The sequence below is a fragment of the Plecotus auritus genome (assembly GCF_963455305.1).
Source record: "Plecotus auritus genome assembly, chromosome: 2".
In the NCBI taxonomy this organism is placed as follows: domain Eukaryota; kingdom Metazoa; phylum Chordata; class Mammalia; order Chiroptera; family Vespertilionidae; genus Plecotus; species Plecotus auritus.
Window position 1 is genome coordinate 43099695 of NC_137771.1, and position 16146 is coordinate 43115840.

The following is a 16146-nucleotide window of genomic DNA, read 5'->3' on the forward strand; positions in this document are numbered from 1 at the left end:
GAGGAGCTGGGGATTAAGAAATTAGAGAAAGAGAGAGACAAGAGTCAGAAATAGATTCAAGCTGGGTGCCGGGTGTCTTCCTGTCCTCCAGAGAGACAGTCACACTCACCTCAGACAACACAGCATATTTATTGGTTTCCAAAAGGGATTTTATGATCAAAAGGAGTTTCGTGTGTGCCCAAATCCTATTCATCAGGATCTGAGTAAGCTCCTTATTTTGGGTGGGTCAAGGTCCTTTTTGTTCCTCATTCCAAGTACATGGGTACTGATAACAGGATTCTGCCAGTGCCCTTGGGCTCAGCTGATAAGAATTAAAAAAGTATCCATGTGCCTTCCCAGATGGCTCTCTACAATTAACTGTTTTTCTCTTGCTGCTTTTAATATTCTCTCTTTGTCTTTTGCTCTTGGCATTTTAATTATGATGTGTGTTGGTGTGGTCCTCTTTGGATTCCTTTTGTTTGGGGTTCTGTGCACTTCCTGGACTTGTAAGTCTATTTCTTTCACCAGGTCGGGGAAGTTTTTGGTCATTATTTCTTCCAATAGGTTTTCAGTATCTTGCTCTCTCTCTTCTTCTGGCACCCCATAATTCTGATGTTGGTACGCTTGAAGTTGTCCCAGAGGCTTCTTACACTATCTTCAACTTTTTGGATTCTTTTTTCTTTTTTTTTTGCTTTTCCGGTTGAGTGGTTTTTGTTTCTTTGTTTTTCAAATCTTTGACTTGATTCTTGGGTTCCTCTAGTCTGCAGTTGGGTCTCTGTATAGTATTTTTTATTTCAGTCAGTGTATGTTTAATTTCTAGTTGGTCCTTTTTCATATCTTCGAGGGTCTCGTTATATTTATCGGCCTTTTCTAGGATATTCTTGAAAAGCCTTATAACAGTGGTTTTGAATTCTATATCCAGTCGTTTGTTTTCCTCCATTTCTTTCGTTTGTGATCTGTTTCTTCGTCTCCCCATTTTTCACTGCTTCCCTGAGTTGGTAAGGTACCTTGTGTGCTAGGTTTCCTTTATGGCCCAGTGGGTCGGCCTCCCCAGTTAACCTGAGGTGGACACTCTTGGTGCACCCCTTTGTGGACTGTGTGCACAGCCTTGTAGTTAAGTCTTGATTGTTGTTGGTATCACTGGGAGGAATTGACCTGCAGGCCAGTTGGCTCTGAGGATCAGCTGTGTCTACACTGGGAGATTTTTGATGCTGGAGACAGCCTTATAGGATTAGCCTTGCCAAATTGCAAAAGCCTGTGTGCTCACCTTGGAAGGGGTGGAGTCTCAGGGCGGAGCAGACAGTCTTGGCTTCCCGTCAGCCCTGCCCTTGCACACGAGTCTCTAGACCTCTGCCTTCCGCGGTTCTCGAATTTCCGCCTTACAGTCCAGATTTCCCCCGTAAGAGCGTGGGTCCCCAGGGTCTCGCCCGGAACTGCCGTTCAGTGCTGTCGTAACTGGGGTTCAGTGCAGTCAGGAGCCTCCGACTTTCTTCCGCTAGGGATAGCCTGTGGTAACCTCCACAGTCAGTCTTTGTGTGCACTCGCGGCTCCCCTGAGTCTCCGAGTCTCCAAGTGCCTTTCTCTCTACCTGACAGTCCAAACTCCCCCTGTATGAGCCTGGGTCCACAGGGTTTCGCCCGGAACTGAGGTTCAGTGCAGTCGGGGTCTTCCTTCCCCCTCCCACCAGAGAAAGCCAGCCAGGCACTCCACTGCCCTTCCTCTCTGCGCGCACGTGTCTCCGCACCTCAGCTCTTTGCCGCTCCTCTGTGAGCTTTCCTCTTTCCTTCTAGTTGTAGAATTTCCACTCAGCCAGCTTTCCTGTGGTTCTGGATGGTGTCCGTTCTGTCCTCTAGTTGTAGTTTTGAAATTGTTGTGCGGGGCAGCAGTTTAGGTGCTTACCTATGCCGCCATCTTGGTTTCTCCGGTGTTTTATATTTCTTGGTTTTATATTTAGTCTGATCAATTGTGAGTTAATTTTTGTATATGGTGTAAGTGTCCTAGTACAATTTGTTGACAAGACTGTTCTTTTCTCCATTGAATTGTTTTGGAACCCATGTTAAAAATCAATTGGCCATGAGACTGTAATGATGGATATATTATACATTTGTCAAAACTCATAAAAGTAAAGCAGAGTGAACCCTAATGTGTAAACTGTAACCATTAGTTAGTAGTAATAGTGTATCAATATTGGTTCATCCATTCTTATTAGTAACTATACTAATGCAAGATGCTAATGATGAGAGAAACTAGGCAGCGTAGGAGTAGGAGAAGAGGGAATGTACTATTTACTCAATTTTGAGGGGCAAAATTAATATCTATTAATTGATTATTAAAAGTAAAAATAATTTTGACCATAAATGTAAGAGTTTATTTCTGGACTTTATTTGTCACTGATTGTATGTCTAGCTTGATGCTAGTACCACTAAGTTTTAAAATTGGCAAGTATGAGCTCTCCAAGTTCTTTTTAAAGATGGGATTGTCTGAATCTGTAGATGAATTTGGAAACTTTGCCACCTTAATGGTATTAAGTTTCTCGTCCTTAAATGTTGGATCACATTTTATTTATTTTGGTTTTTAGCTTCTCTCAACGTTTTATAGTTTTTATTATATAAGATTTAGACTTTAAAAATTTTTGTTTCTGAGTGTTTTGTTATTTTTGTTGCTATTATAAATGAAACTAGATGCCCAATGCATGAAATTTGTGCACGGCAGGGGGGGGGGGGCGGGGAGGAGGGATGCCCCTGAGCCCAGCCTGCGCCCTCTCACAATCCGGGACCCCTCGGGGGATGTCTCTCTTACAATCCGGGATCCCTCATTTCTAACCACCTGTCTGCTCGCTCCTTACCACTTGGCTCACTGCTCCTTAGCACTGCTGCGGAGACAGGAGAGGCACCCGCCACCGCCGCTGCGCTTGCCAGCCATGAGCCTGGCTTCTGGCTGAGTGGCACTCCTGCCGGGGGAGCGGACTGACCACCAGGGGGCAGCTCCTGTGTTGAGTGTCTGCCCCCTGGTCGTCAGTGTGCATCATAAGGACCGGTCATTCTGGTCGTTTCAGTAGTTCTGCCTTAATGGTCACTGGGCTTTTATATATATAGATTATTTTATTTTTTTGATTTTCTATTGCTAATGTATAGAAATACAACTTATTATTGTACATTGGTATTGCATTTTGCAATCTTGTGGAATTCATTTCATATTTCTAATAGTTTTTAGTGGGTTCTCTAGGATTTTCTAGATAAAAGATCAGGACATCTGCAAAGAGGAATAGTTTTATTTCTTGCTTTGCACTTTGAATGCCTTTTTCTTTTTCTTGTCAAATTGTCCTGGCCAGAACCTCGAGTACTGTGTTGAATAGAAGTGTAAAAAGTGGCCATCATTCTTTTGGTTCTAATATTAGGGAGAAAGCATTCATTCTTTCACCATTATGCACATTTTAACCATGTGTTTTTTATTGCTGTTGTTTTGTTTTGTAGATAACCATTTATGAAGTTGAGGAAGTTTTTCTTTATTCCTAGTTTGTTGCATATTCTTATCATGAAAGGGTGTTAGAATTTGTCATATGCTTTTTCTGGTTCATTGAGATACATGATTTTTGTCTTTTATTGTATTAATGTGGTTACTTAGTAGTGTGGTTAGTAATTGCAGTGATTTTAAGATATTAAGCCACAAATTCATACTTCCAGGATGCTACTTATCACTTTTTCAGTAGAGTTTCACACCAGTGATAAAAAGAAATAACAATTCTCCAGCATCTTTTACACATAAAACTGTATTCTGTGTACTTGACAAACATTATTATTTGTTGCTCAAAACACCTTTGCAAGGGTTTGTATATGTCAGTATTCCTGTTTTGATAACGAGGATACTAAAGCCAGAGAGCCACATCTCTAGCCCTAGATAATATAGCTAGGAAGGAGTGAAACTGGAATTCAAACCACAATCTATTTCCCTCCAAACTTCATGCTTTTTTTTTTTTAATACTCTGCAGTTGTATATTTGTACTATGTTGCATAATTACATTCATTTGGTTCAGAGACAAACTATGTAATAGGGGGATCACAAGCTTTGTGTTATACAAAAACTATATAGTTATATGATTTATACAAGAGAAAATTACTCCTTAGCACTAAAACTAAAACATTGCCATTTTAAATTAAGCAACAATTATCAAATTAACTTAAAATAAATTATTGTAAGCATACAGTATACCACCTGTGGGCATAATTAAAAATTTTGCTTATATGAACAATTCTTTTTTAGAGACTAATAGAACAGCGTGATACACTGAAAGAAACAAATGAAGAGCTTCGATGTTCACAAGTACAACAGGATCACCTAAATCAAACAGGTAAATTTTGTTGAATTCAGAAACTTTTTTTTTAATGGTAGAGATACTGAAATATTCATCTGTTTTGTTGTTGTTATTTAGATGCATCTGCTGCAAAAAGTTATGAGAATCTTGCTGCTGAGATTATGCCAGTGGAATATAGGTAAAGTTGTTTTTATTAATTGATAAACTATACTTAATACTAGAAATATGATGTCTTTTTTTGTTGTTGTTAGTCCTCCTCCAAAGATCTTTTTTCCATTGGTTTTTAGAGAAAGTGGAAGGGAGGGAGGGAAGACAGAAGGAAGGGAGAGAGAGACACATATCTATTGGTTGCCTCCTGCTCGCATCCCAACCGGATGCAGATTGAACTTGCAATGCAGGTACATGCCCTTGACTGAGAATTGAACCTTCAGCCCTTTGGTGCTCAGGCCAACACTCCATCCATTGAGCAACACCAGCCAGCGCTGCTTAAGCTTTCTAAGTTAGCTTGTTATTGCTACTATACCAGTTTCAAATTTATCATAAGTAAAATTTCACAACCTAACTGACTGACATATTCTAGTTTTTATAATATGACCCTTTATTGTGTTGAACTTTTTTCCCTTATTCTGAACCTCTATGGAAAATCTTAATACATGGCATTCAAATCCAGATGGTAAAAAGAAAAGGATAGGAGCTGTCAATAATAGAAGGAGGAGTAAGCAGAAGTTAAAATACAAATTTAGAGGTTCCTCTTGACCCATCTTTTATCTTAGGTTTTACTGCTATGTTTACTTAGACATTTGACTAATCTGGTATTTTTATGCTTTTCTTTTCCTTTCTTTCGTGACAGCTGTATTTATTCAGTACTGCAAACTCTATACTTTATTTAAATGGCTTTATTGAGATTCACCTATTTAAAGGTATAGAATTTGGTGGGTTTTAGTCTAGTCATGAACTGTGCAACAATTAATGCTATCAAATTTCAGAACATTTTTATTTCTCCAAAAGATACCTTTACATAAATAGCAGTTATTCTCCACTCCTGCCTCTCCTCTATGTCCATCCCCAGTCAACCAGTTATCTACTTTTGTCTCTGTTGATTTGCCTGTAATGGATATTTTATATACATGGAATCATACAATATGTGGCCTTTTGTGACTGGCTTCTTTTACTAAGCATAATGTTTACAAAGTTGTTTATTTTTATTTCAGTTTTTGGTCATGCTGGACCGGAAACCATTTGTACTTTTGAGTTACTAATATATAGTGATATTAATATTTTTTAAATGCCCATATGAACCTATTTTTTAAAGTTTAATATAGTGCTAGCATTCAGAAGAATAAAAATTGAGATTGATAGTGGTTACTTTGAGGGAATGGGACTTAGGAGGGTAGCAGGTAGGCCTGCATTATTTATTTTCATTTTTAAATATATTTTTATTGTTGATAGTTACTTTTTTATTTAATACTAGAGGCCCTGTGTACGAAATTCATACATGGGTAGCGTCCCTAGGCCCGGTCAGCAATCAGGGCCGATCAGATACTTCCTTCCCCAGGCTTCCAGCTGCTGGCTGGGGCCTGCCTCCCCCCCAGCTGCCGGCCAGGGCCTTCCTTCCTTCCACACTGCCCCCTGGTGGTCAGCACATGTCATAGCGAGTGGTCGAACTCCCGAGGGGACAATTTACATATTAGCCTTTTATTATATAGGATTGTTTCTTTCATTTGTATTTTAAAAACTTCTAAGTCTTTAATAATTTTTTCTCTAAAAACAAAAATATCTAGAGAGAGTCATATGACTGCAATTATCACAAAAGTGTATTTAAAAATTGTATGCCAACTGTGGTTTCTTAACTCTATTGCTTTCCCTGTACATGTTTTTTAAGGATATGTTCTATGTTAGCTTTGGTAAATAGTTTCTAAATTATAAAATTAAAATAATTCATATTATCTCAGGAATTTGCATAGCCATTTAACAATATGTAGCATAATCTTACATCTTTACCTTAAAATATTTACTAATTGTTTTTGAGACATAGTCTTATAATGTACATAGCTTTTTATTTAAAAACTTTGAGAAGCTTTGGTAACATTTTAAAATGACAGCTATTGAGTTGCCAGGTGTTTCCCTTTTTAGAAAGTTAATAACGTAAAACTTCTTACACTTAAAACAATTTAAAAACAAATTTTACTTGTCAACATCAGGGAGGTGTTTATTCGACTGCAACATGAAAACAAGATGCTTCGCCTGCAGCAGGAAGGTACTGAGAACCAGCGCATCGAAGAACTCCAGGAGCAGCTAGAGCATAAGCACCGCAAGATGAACGAACTGGAAACCGAGCAAAGGTGACACGCTCCTTCACAGTGAACAAGTCACAGTGATTTAATTACCAACCACAAAATCGTGGTTCACAGAAGTGGAAAATATCATTGTCGTTAACATAATTAGGATTTTTAGAAGAAGATTAATTTTTGTTGTTTTTAGTCTCGTAATACCATTTACTTTTAACAGACTCTGTTAACCAGGTTGTTTATCCTTGAATTTTGTTTACATGTCTTCACAATTTAGAGAAAATTTAACAAATGAATAGATGACAACCTGGCTTTCTACTACAGTCTGGTGCAGAGGTGGGACATAGATTGTGGAGTCAAATTTGAATCCCACTTCTTCTTAAAGTTATTATTTGGTTCTGAGCAACTTACTTAAATACACACTTGGTGTCCTCAGCTATAAATTGGAGGTGATACCTATTTGCAGGTTATGAGGATTACAGCAAATGGTTTACTTATTTAATACCAATGAGAGGTGTTCAAATATATTACTAAAATAACTAGAGGCCTGGTGCACGTTTTTGTGCGTGGGTGGGGTCTGGCCGGCCTGCCCTGATGGGGGCCAATCAGGGAGATGGGATGCAGGAGGTTGGCCGTCAGCCCCGCCTCCAATTGGGGGGGGGGCAATCAGGGGCGGGGCCAGCTGGGAGTGGGCTGTGGGCGGTTGGCCGGCTGGCCCCACCCCCAATTGGGGATGGGGGCGCTGGGCCGGCCAGGGGAGGAGCCACAGGAGGTTGGCGGAGCCGAACAGGGCCCCCATTGGGCTAGTTGGCTGCCACAGTGCGCGTCATAGTGACCAGTTGTTCCGGTCGTTCTGCCGTTCCAGTCGCTTGGCTTTTATATATGTAGGTATGACATTTAATATAGTGGTTACTGTATGCCAGGCACATTTCTAAGCACATTTTGTATTAACTCAGTAAATCCTCATAATAACTTTATGAAGTAATAAGTATGATTACTAGTATTTTATGGGTAAGGAAGTGAAGTGCAAGGAGATTAAGTGTCTTGCCCAGAGTTACACAGCTGGTAAATTCTGGATCCTACATTTACCCTCTGTCAATCTGATTCCTGAATCTGTGTTTTAACCACTATGCTAATCTTTTCTTTATAAATAGCACTAGTGGCCTGGTGGGGAGCGGGCCTAAGCCGTTAGTCGGACATCCTTAGCACTGCTGCAGAGGCATGAGAGGCTCCTGCCACCGCCACTGCACTCGCCAGCTGTGAGCCTGGCTTCTGGCTGAGTGGCGCTCCCCCTGTGGAAGTGCACTGACCACAGGGGGCAGCTCCTGGGTTGAGCATCTGCCCCCTAGTGGTCAGTGTGTGTCATAGTGACCGGTTGTTCCGGTCAGTCTGCCATTATGGTCAATTTGCATATTATCCTTTTATTATATAGGACTAATGGCCCGGTACATGAAATTCGTGCACGGGGCGGGGAGTGTCCCTCAGCCCGGCCTGCACCCTCTACAATCTGGGACCCCTCGAAGGATGTCCTACTGCCGGTTTACAGGGATCGGGCCTAAACCAGCAGTCGGACATCCCTCTCACAATCCAGGACTGCTGGCTCCCAACTGCTCGCCTGCCTGCCTGCCTGATTGCCCCTAACTGCTTCTGCCTGCCAGCCTGATCACCCCCTAACCACAACCCTGCCAGCCTGATTGATGCCTAACTGCTCTCCTGCCAGCCTGATTGCCCCCAACTGCCCGCCCCTGCAGGCCTGGTCACCTCTAACTGCCCTCCCCTGCAGGCTTGATTGCCCCCAACTGCCCTCCCTTGCAGACCTGGTCCCTCCCAACTGCCCTCGCCTGCTGGCCATCTGTGGCGGCCATCTTGTGTCCACATGGGGGCAGCCATCTTGTGTGTTGAAGTGATGGTCAATTTGCATATTGCTCTTTTATTAGATAGGATAGAGGCCTGGTGCATGGGTGGGGCCAGCTGGTTTGCCCTGAAGGGTGTCCCAGATCAGGGTGGGGTTTCCCTTGGGGCGCGGGGCGGCCTGAGCGAGGGGCCTGTGGTGGTTTGCAGGCCAGGTACGCCGCCCAGCGACCCAAGCGGAGGCTCTGGTATCTGGGACTTATTTATCTTCCATAATTGAAACTTTGTAGCCTTTAGCGGAAGCCAGGGCCGGCCAGGAAGCTTGGCTTCCTCCATTGCCAGGGGCAGCCCAAGCCTCCAGCTCCATGGCTGCCGCCATTTTTGTTGGGATTTATTTATCTTCTATAATTGAAACTTTGTAGCCTTGAGCGGAGGCCAGGGCCAGCCAGAGTGGGCGGGAAGCTTGGCTTCCTCCATTGCTGGGGAAACCCAAGCCTCCTGCTTGCTCTGTGGCTGCAGCCATCTTGGTTAGGTTAATTTGCATACTCGCTCCTGATTGGCTGGTGGGCGTGGCTTGTGGGCATAGCGGAGGTATGGTCAATTTGTATGTTTCTCTTTTATTAGTGTAGATATCCTTGTAAGTAGCCTCCTATATACTGTATATTATACTTAGCCACAGAACATTATTCAGCACCTGTTATTGCAATTAAATACATAGTTTGAGTTAAATTGCATAAATGCATCTTTTTTAGATCCTTAACTACTTTGATTTTCAAAACAAACACATATGACTCATCTTAAAATAGGCTGAGCAAAGAGCGCATCCAAGAATTGCAGCAGCAGATTGAAGATCTCCAGAAGTCTTTACAGGAACAAGGCTCCAAGTCTGAAGGAGGAAGTGTAAGTACCTGAAAAATTATGGTGATTCTGTTCTTTGGCCTCTCTGTTAGGTCCCCATGCCCAAATTAACCTTGTATTTGAAAGTACTACCCTTATCATCGATGACACCCTTAAATACCGTATATATTTGCATAACAGATGCAGTGATTTTGCCAATTTGGAACCTGTAAATTGATCATGTGTATTGGAAGGTGATTTCTATCTGTCCTACTTCAACAGCTAATACTATGTTCATAGCAATTCCTGACTGAGACCTGCTGCAGTTGAGGCCTTCCCAGTTCTGCTAGGAACCCAACAGGGCTGGCCTGAGAAAAACTCTAGTGAGAGTAAGCATCAGCTAGAATTGAGGAAAACTTTTTTAATAAATCTTTTTATTAAAAGTTTAATAAAACTTTTTTAAAACTTTTTAAAGAACTCATTTAATAAATGATTTCTACCAAAAGAGCAGTTAAGAAGTGTTTATACCAACCTCCAAAGGACAGAAACCTTAATGCACTCTTGAAGACATTGCCCCCTTCCATTTTAGCTCATGACCTTGCCATTTCTAATGGATTTTGATAGCATATATTTTGAGAGCGGAAATAAGAGAACTTGAAAAAAGAACTTAAAAATGATCAAACAACGTGGCCGGTGTGTCTCAGTGGTTGAGTATTTACCCATGAACCAGGAGGTCATGGTTAGATTCCCAGTCAAGTCACATGCCTGGGTTGCAGTCTCCATCCCTTTGGGGGGTGTGCAGGAGGCAGCTGATCCATGATTCTCTTTCATCATTAATGTTTCTAACTCTCTGTTCCTCTCCCTTCCTCTCTCTCAAATCAATTTTTTTAAAAAAAGATCAAACTGCCTAAATATACTTAGCAGTGTTCCTATAGTTGGATCTCTATGTATAGAGAGGAAAAAAGAAAGAAGTAACAATTGAGGGAGGGATGTATTTAACTAAAGCAACAGCAAAAAGATAGGGCTAATTATGTGTTAGGTAGACATTGATTAGATGGAGTGTTAGGTGATTCTACCTGTGTTGATGGGGGGAGAAAACTCAGAAGAATAAAGAGATGAAAAGGAAAATTGAAAGGGTTACATTTCTTTTCTGTCTTTTTTATGCTTTATATGATTTTTTCTTTTTTCCCTGGGGGCTTGGAAAATAGAAATCGTCTCATGCATGGCGGCATCTCATATGTGCATATATACGGTATTGTAACCTCTCTAATACAAATGTATTTTTAAGACACATTAGGTAATAATTGAAAAATCGCATCTATTTGGAGGAGTACATTTTGGATTAAAATTTTAAATTTCTTTATCTTTTAAAAAATTGTGTTAGTGTCCAAATTATATTTCAAATTATATATATATAGAAAGATATAGATATATAGACATATATGTATATATGTAAATTTATAGATATATTTTTTTGGTTAATCCTCACACGAGGATATGTTTTCCATTGATTTTCAGAGAGAATGGGAGGAAGGGAGGAAAATGAGTTGGGGAGGAAAGAGAGAGAGAAACACCATGTGAGAGAAACATGTTGATTAGTTGCTCCCTGCATGCATCCTGACCTGGCCTGGGGAACAAACTGTAAATCTAGGTTCATGCCCTTGACCAGGAATCGGGCCTGCAACCCTTTGGTGCACGGGCCAATGCTCTAACCTCTGAGCCACACTGACCAGGGCTCAAATTATATATTTTTAAGCTCTGCAGCTATTTAATAGGTGATACAGAACTACTATTGCAATTTAAATTTCTGTGTGTTTTTTAAAAGGAAATTTTATGTTTTTAATTTTATTTTTTAAAATCTAATGACTTCATTTTTATATTAATATTAAAGTGTTTGCATTTATAATGATTAAGGTTTATTATAAAGATAAGTTATTTCAGTTCATTCTTCATTAAAGACCTAAAATCTTAAGCATTTTATTTTAAACTAGAGGCCCAGTGCACAAGATTTGTGAACTTGGGCAGGGCTGGGGGCCGGGAAGGTGTCCCTCAGCCCAGTCTGCACCCTCTCGCAGTCCGGAAGCCCTCGGGGGATGTCCGACTGAAGGCTTAGTCGGACATCCTTAGTGCTGCTGCGCCACTGCCGCTGGGCTTGCCAGCCGTGAGCCTGGCCTCTGGCTGAACGGCACTCCCCCTGTGGGAGCACACTGACCACAAGGGGGCAGCTCCTGCATTGAGCGTCTGCCCCCTGGTGGTCAGTGTGCATCATAGTGACTGGTTATTCTGCCATTTGGTCAATTTGCATATTGGCCTTTTATTATATAGGATAAATGATTCTGTAGCCATTTCAGTGTTTGATACTCCTCCATATATCACGTTCAGCTTGCATTTTCTATTTTTCTTCAAGTTCAAATTGTATTTGCATTGTATTCAGAAATATGAAGCATTTTCTTTTTACTATTTTACTCGTCTTATTTCATTTCCTATTCTTCTTTCCTTTCCCTTTGAAGTGAAAAATACCTAAATTTTATGTTTTCAAAAGTTTATTATTAGATATATAAATTTTTAGCACAATTATATTTTAAATAATATGCCTTTAAAAGGAGATAAAGTGATTCTGATGTCTGGAAAATTTATTGTTGCCACAATAGTTATCTTACAGCAGTGGTCGGCAAACTGCGGCTCGCGAGCCACATGCGGCTTGCGAGCCGCGGTTTGCCGCTCTGTTGACTAATGAGTTTGCCGACCACTGTCTTACAGCAACTGTTTTTAATTTTTATAGTCCAGCAACCTAAAGCAGAAGTTGGAAGCTCATATGTAAGTAGAATTGGTATTTCATTTCAAATATGAGAGGGGAAGGGTTTTAAAAGGAACTAAAGTTAATATCCTTTTCTGATTTTGTTTATGAAAACAAATACCCTGATGCCAACTGAATGTTCACCATAGCCATCAAAAAGTGAAAAGAAAAAATGTGTTAGAAGGTTCAGCCTGCCTGCCAGTGATCCCAATGCTTACATTTTTCATTTACTGATGCCATTGAGGGGTTTACAGAGCTGGCAACTATCAGCACTAGATTTTGTGGAAAAAGGGATGTTTATCCTATAAAATACCTGTTTTAATTTTCTTAGGAAGCAAAGGTTGTAGGGGGAATAATTTCACATTTTTTTGCACCCATCATGTGCCAACCAATTTACTTCTTCACAACAAACCCTATAATATTTGGCAGATATTATTCCCATTTCATAGGTGAGGAGAGTAAGGATCATAAAGTGACGAGCCCACAGTCCACAAATACTATGTGGCAGAAAACCAGTTTTCATTCTTAGATCTGTTTGGCTCCAAAGCTCCTTGCTCTTCTTTCTACTGCTTAGGGAAAAACTAACAGAGGTACATGAAGAATTACAGAAGAAACAAGAGCTCATTGAAGATCTTCAGCCAGATGTAAACCAAAATGGTAGGTATTTGTAAAAACCTGGCTCTAAGGACTTGCCCTTTTTAGTTGACAAATACAAGAATTATGTATAAGTTTTTGGGCAAAGTATAGATACATATATTGCAAATAAGCGCTATGATAATTTTTAGTGATTTAAGTAATAAATGATCTAATCTTAATGCAAAAAAGTAAGTCTAATAACATGAACTTATTGATATATAGGAGTATCAAACATTTTGTAATATAACAATTAATACTATGAAAATATAAATAAAAAGATTTAAAATCAGATTAAAATGAACTTCTAACATTGCATAAAAGAATGTTTTATTTTCTCATGATGGTTGTGCTTAAATTGTACGGTATGTTTGCTCATTGAAATACTTAATTGAAAGAAGAGAAATAGCTGGATAAAGCAGATTATAGATATTTTTAAGAAAAAAATAATATGAAATGATCGAGGATGTATTGGTTGCAATTCAAAAGTTTTAGATAAAAGTTCACTGCAAAGAATAAATAAAAGGTTTCTCTTTTAAGTTCTTTTATGAGTCCCTAGAAAATAAATGTGATAAATGTATATTTTTGTGTGTGAGGATGGAGTATTTTAAATAGGGAGTAATTGATTATTTAATTTCATTTTCAACAATAGCACAAAAGATCAGTGAACTTGAAGCTGCTCTTCAAAAGAAAGATGAAGATATGAAAGCAATGGAGGAACGATATAAAATGTACTTAGAGAAAGCAAGAAATGTGAGTGATCTGTCCTATAGAACTCCCACCTTAGTGACACAGGTGCTAAGTAGGCCTGTTCCACCTGATTGTACTGCTCTTCTTGTTTCCCTGTCACGTCACTTCCCTTCCCACTCTCTGTCTTGCCTGTCAGGCTCCTGGTGGGTTCCAGGTCAGTCCTCCCATCCTCTCCTCTCCTCTCATCAGCCTCAGGTAAAACGAAAGCATAGTTTACAGAAACAGTTAAGCATGGACAGCAGTGACCTCTATAGAGAAAATGACCACTGTGATATACAGCATTGTTAGCTTTAAAATGAAGGCATGTTTGCCTTTTGTGAAAATTTATCTATTTAAATTTGTTTGAAAGTATTTTAGCATTTAGTCTAGCTTAGGCAGTTATATACTGTTCTAATGTTCACCACACTAATCTTTTTATTTTATGTTTTTTACTAAATATCTGTGAGTTTTCATAAAATCTTTTATTTTCATGAATACCATCTATTTTCCCAATTATAAGTATTCTTTCACAAAACGTCAATGTACTGTTTTCAATTTACTGAATGAAAAAAAAAAAGAATTTTATTATGAAGTTTGAAAATATTGCTAATGTCTGCCCTTTTTATGTTTAAGTTTTATATAATATTCATTAAGGCGTAAATAGTATCTATAGCAACAGATAAACTGCAAGATCTTTTTAAGGCTTAGCAAAATGGATGTTACATGAAATCCAGTCATCAGTTGGGGAGGCACTCTGCTCCATGCATTTAGTCTTAAGGTGAGAGAGGCTCCGCCTTCCTCAACAGGCAGTTCCCAAGTTCACTTGACATTCTCCAACTAGTGGATGAGGGAGCGAGCATAGCCTGTGTGGGAGGTATGCCATGGGTCAGACCTGGAAACAGTGAAAACCACTTTTCACTAGCCTCAGTGGGCAGAGCTCAGGTACAAAGCCACACTTGGCTTCTCAGGAGGTAGTCCATGCCACAGTTCAGTTTCTCTCAGTTTCAGAAGTGTAAGTGTCTTTAGTAAAAATATAAAGTATAGAAAGCTTCCCAGGTACAACTGCTATTAACCTTTTGAAATATTTCCTTAACACTGTATATTTTTCAATGGATATTATCTCTTATGTTTCTTTACCATAGTACACACATATATGATTTGTGTGTTTTTTTAAATTTAAAAGAATTTCCTCATGGCATATAAATGTAATTTGATTTTTATTGAGTGTCTCTTATGCTAAGCCCTGGTCATACAGCACTAAGCAAGACAGGCATCACACTTACAGGACTGACTGCAAAAGTAAAAGAATGGTGACATAATATTCAGTTGTATGATATATCACAGTTATTTAGTTGTCATCTTATTGTTGAAAATAGCTTGTTTCCATTCTTTTTTCTAGAAATAAGGCTCTAGGCAACATAGTTATTCAGAAAGCTTTTGACTTATTTTGGTTTATCTTAACCTTGTTCCTAGGTTAATGGGTGAAATAGAATTATTGGGTCAAAGGGTAAGAACATCTTAATAAGATGCTTTATATGTATTTCTAAATGATACTCTAAAAGGATTATAACTAATTGAACAGAGCAATGACAAAATACCATGTTCTTGCCATCATTGAATGGTAACATTTTAAAAAGGTACTTGTTTGGTAAACATTGTTTCTTTTTTCCTTCTTACATTATTTGGGGGAGAGGTTAAAATAGTAACATACGTCCATTATAGAAAATTGAGGAAATATAGAAAAGTCACAACCATACTTTTTATCACTAGAGTTAACAGATTATGATTTTTTCTTTGTAATTAAATTATGATTTAAACTCTGTATGTTGTGTGTATGATGTGAACCCCGTGAGGGCAGGCACCCTGTCTCCCATAACTTGCTGTCTCCCATCTGTCACAATGCCTGCCACTTTTGGCACTCAGTAAATCGTTTTGAATGAACAGCAGAAATTGTTAGGCACATTACCTTTGTACTCTTTTTTCCTGTACCTTTGTAACTACATACAATATTTTCCTAACTCATTAAATAATTTTAAATATTATAATGGGTTTGTAATTACATCATACAGGCGACTTTATTATTGGAGACTGCTGGCTCCCAACTGCTTTCCTGCCTGCCTGCCTTCCTGATTGCCCCTAACCGCTTCTGCCTGCCAGCCTGATCACCCCCTAACCCCTCCCCTGCCCGCCTGATTGATGCCTAACTGCTCCCCTGCCAGCCTGATTGCCTCTAACTGCCCTCCCCTGCAGGCCTGGTCACCCCTAACTGCCCTCCCCTGTAGGCCTGGTCCCCCCCCAACTGCCCTCCCCTGCAGGCCTGGTTCCCCCCCCCCCCAACTGCTCTCCCCTGCAGGCCTGGGTCCCCCCCAACTTCCCTCCTTTGCAGGCCTGGTCCCTCCCAGCTGCCCTCACCTCAGGCTTGATCTCCCCCAACTGCCCTCCCTTGCAGGCCTGGTCCCTCCCAACTGCCCTCCTCTGCTGGCCATTTTGTAGCGGCCATCTTGTATCCACATGGGGGCAGCCATCTTTGACCACATGGGGGCAGCCATCTTGTGTGTTGGAGTCAATCCTTTTTTAGATAGGATTATGTATTGAATTACTACATTTAACTAGATAATGATAGAAAAAAAGATTGTTGCTAAGAATTTTTGTACAATCAGCAATCTTACTTTGTATAAACAGCAATTTTCGCTATAATTAATGAATTCATTTTAGCTTTT

General features: G+C 39.9%; 1 protein-coding gene across 5 annotated transcripts in view; it reads left to right on the top strand.

Annotated features, from left to right (window-relative positions):
* Positions 1 to 16146, top strand: part of HOOK1 (hook microtubule tethering protein 1) — a 65941-nt gene that overhangs the window by 38524 nt on the left and 11271 nt on the right. For all 5 annotated transcript variants that reach the window (XM_080655818.1, XM_080655817.1, XM_080655820.1 and 2 more), the window contains 7 exons: positions 4240 to 4327; positions 4409 to 4469; positions 6493 to 6633; positions 9237 to 9330; positions 12050 to 12084; positions 12639 to 12721; positions 13350 to 13450. In XM_080655818.1, coding sequence (XP_080511944.1) covers positions 4240 to 4327; positions 4409 to 4469; positions 6493 to 6633; positions 9237 to 9330; positions 12050 to 12084; positions 12639 to 12721; positions 13350 to 13450 — 603 coding nt within the window. The remainder of the gene's footprint in view (positions 1 to 4239; positions 4328 to 4408; positions 4470 to 6492; positions 6634 to 9236; positions 9331 to 12049; positions 12085 to 12638; positions 12722 to 13349; positions 13451 to 16146) is intronic.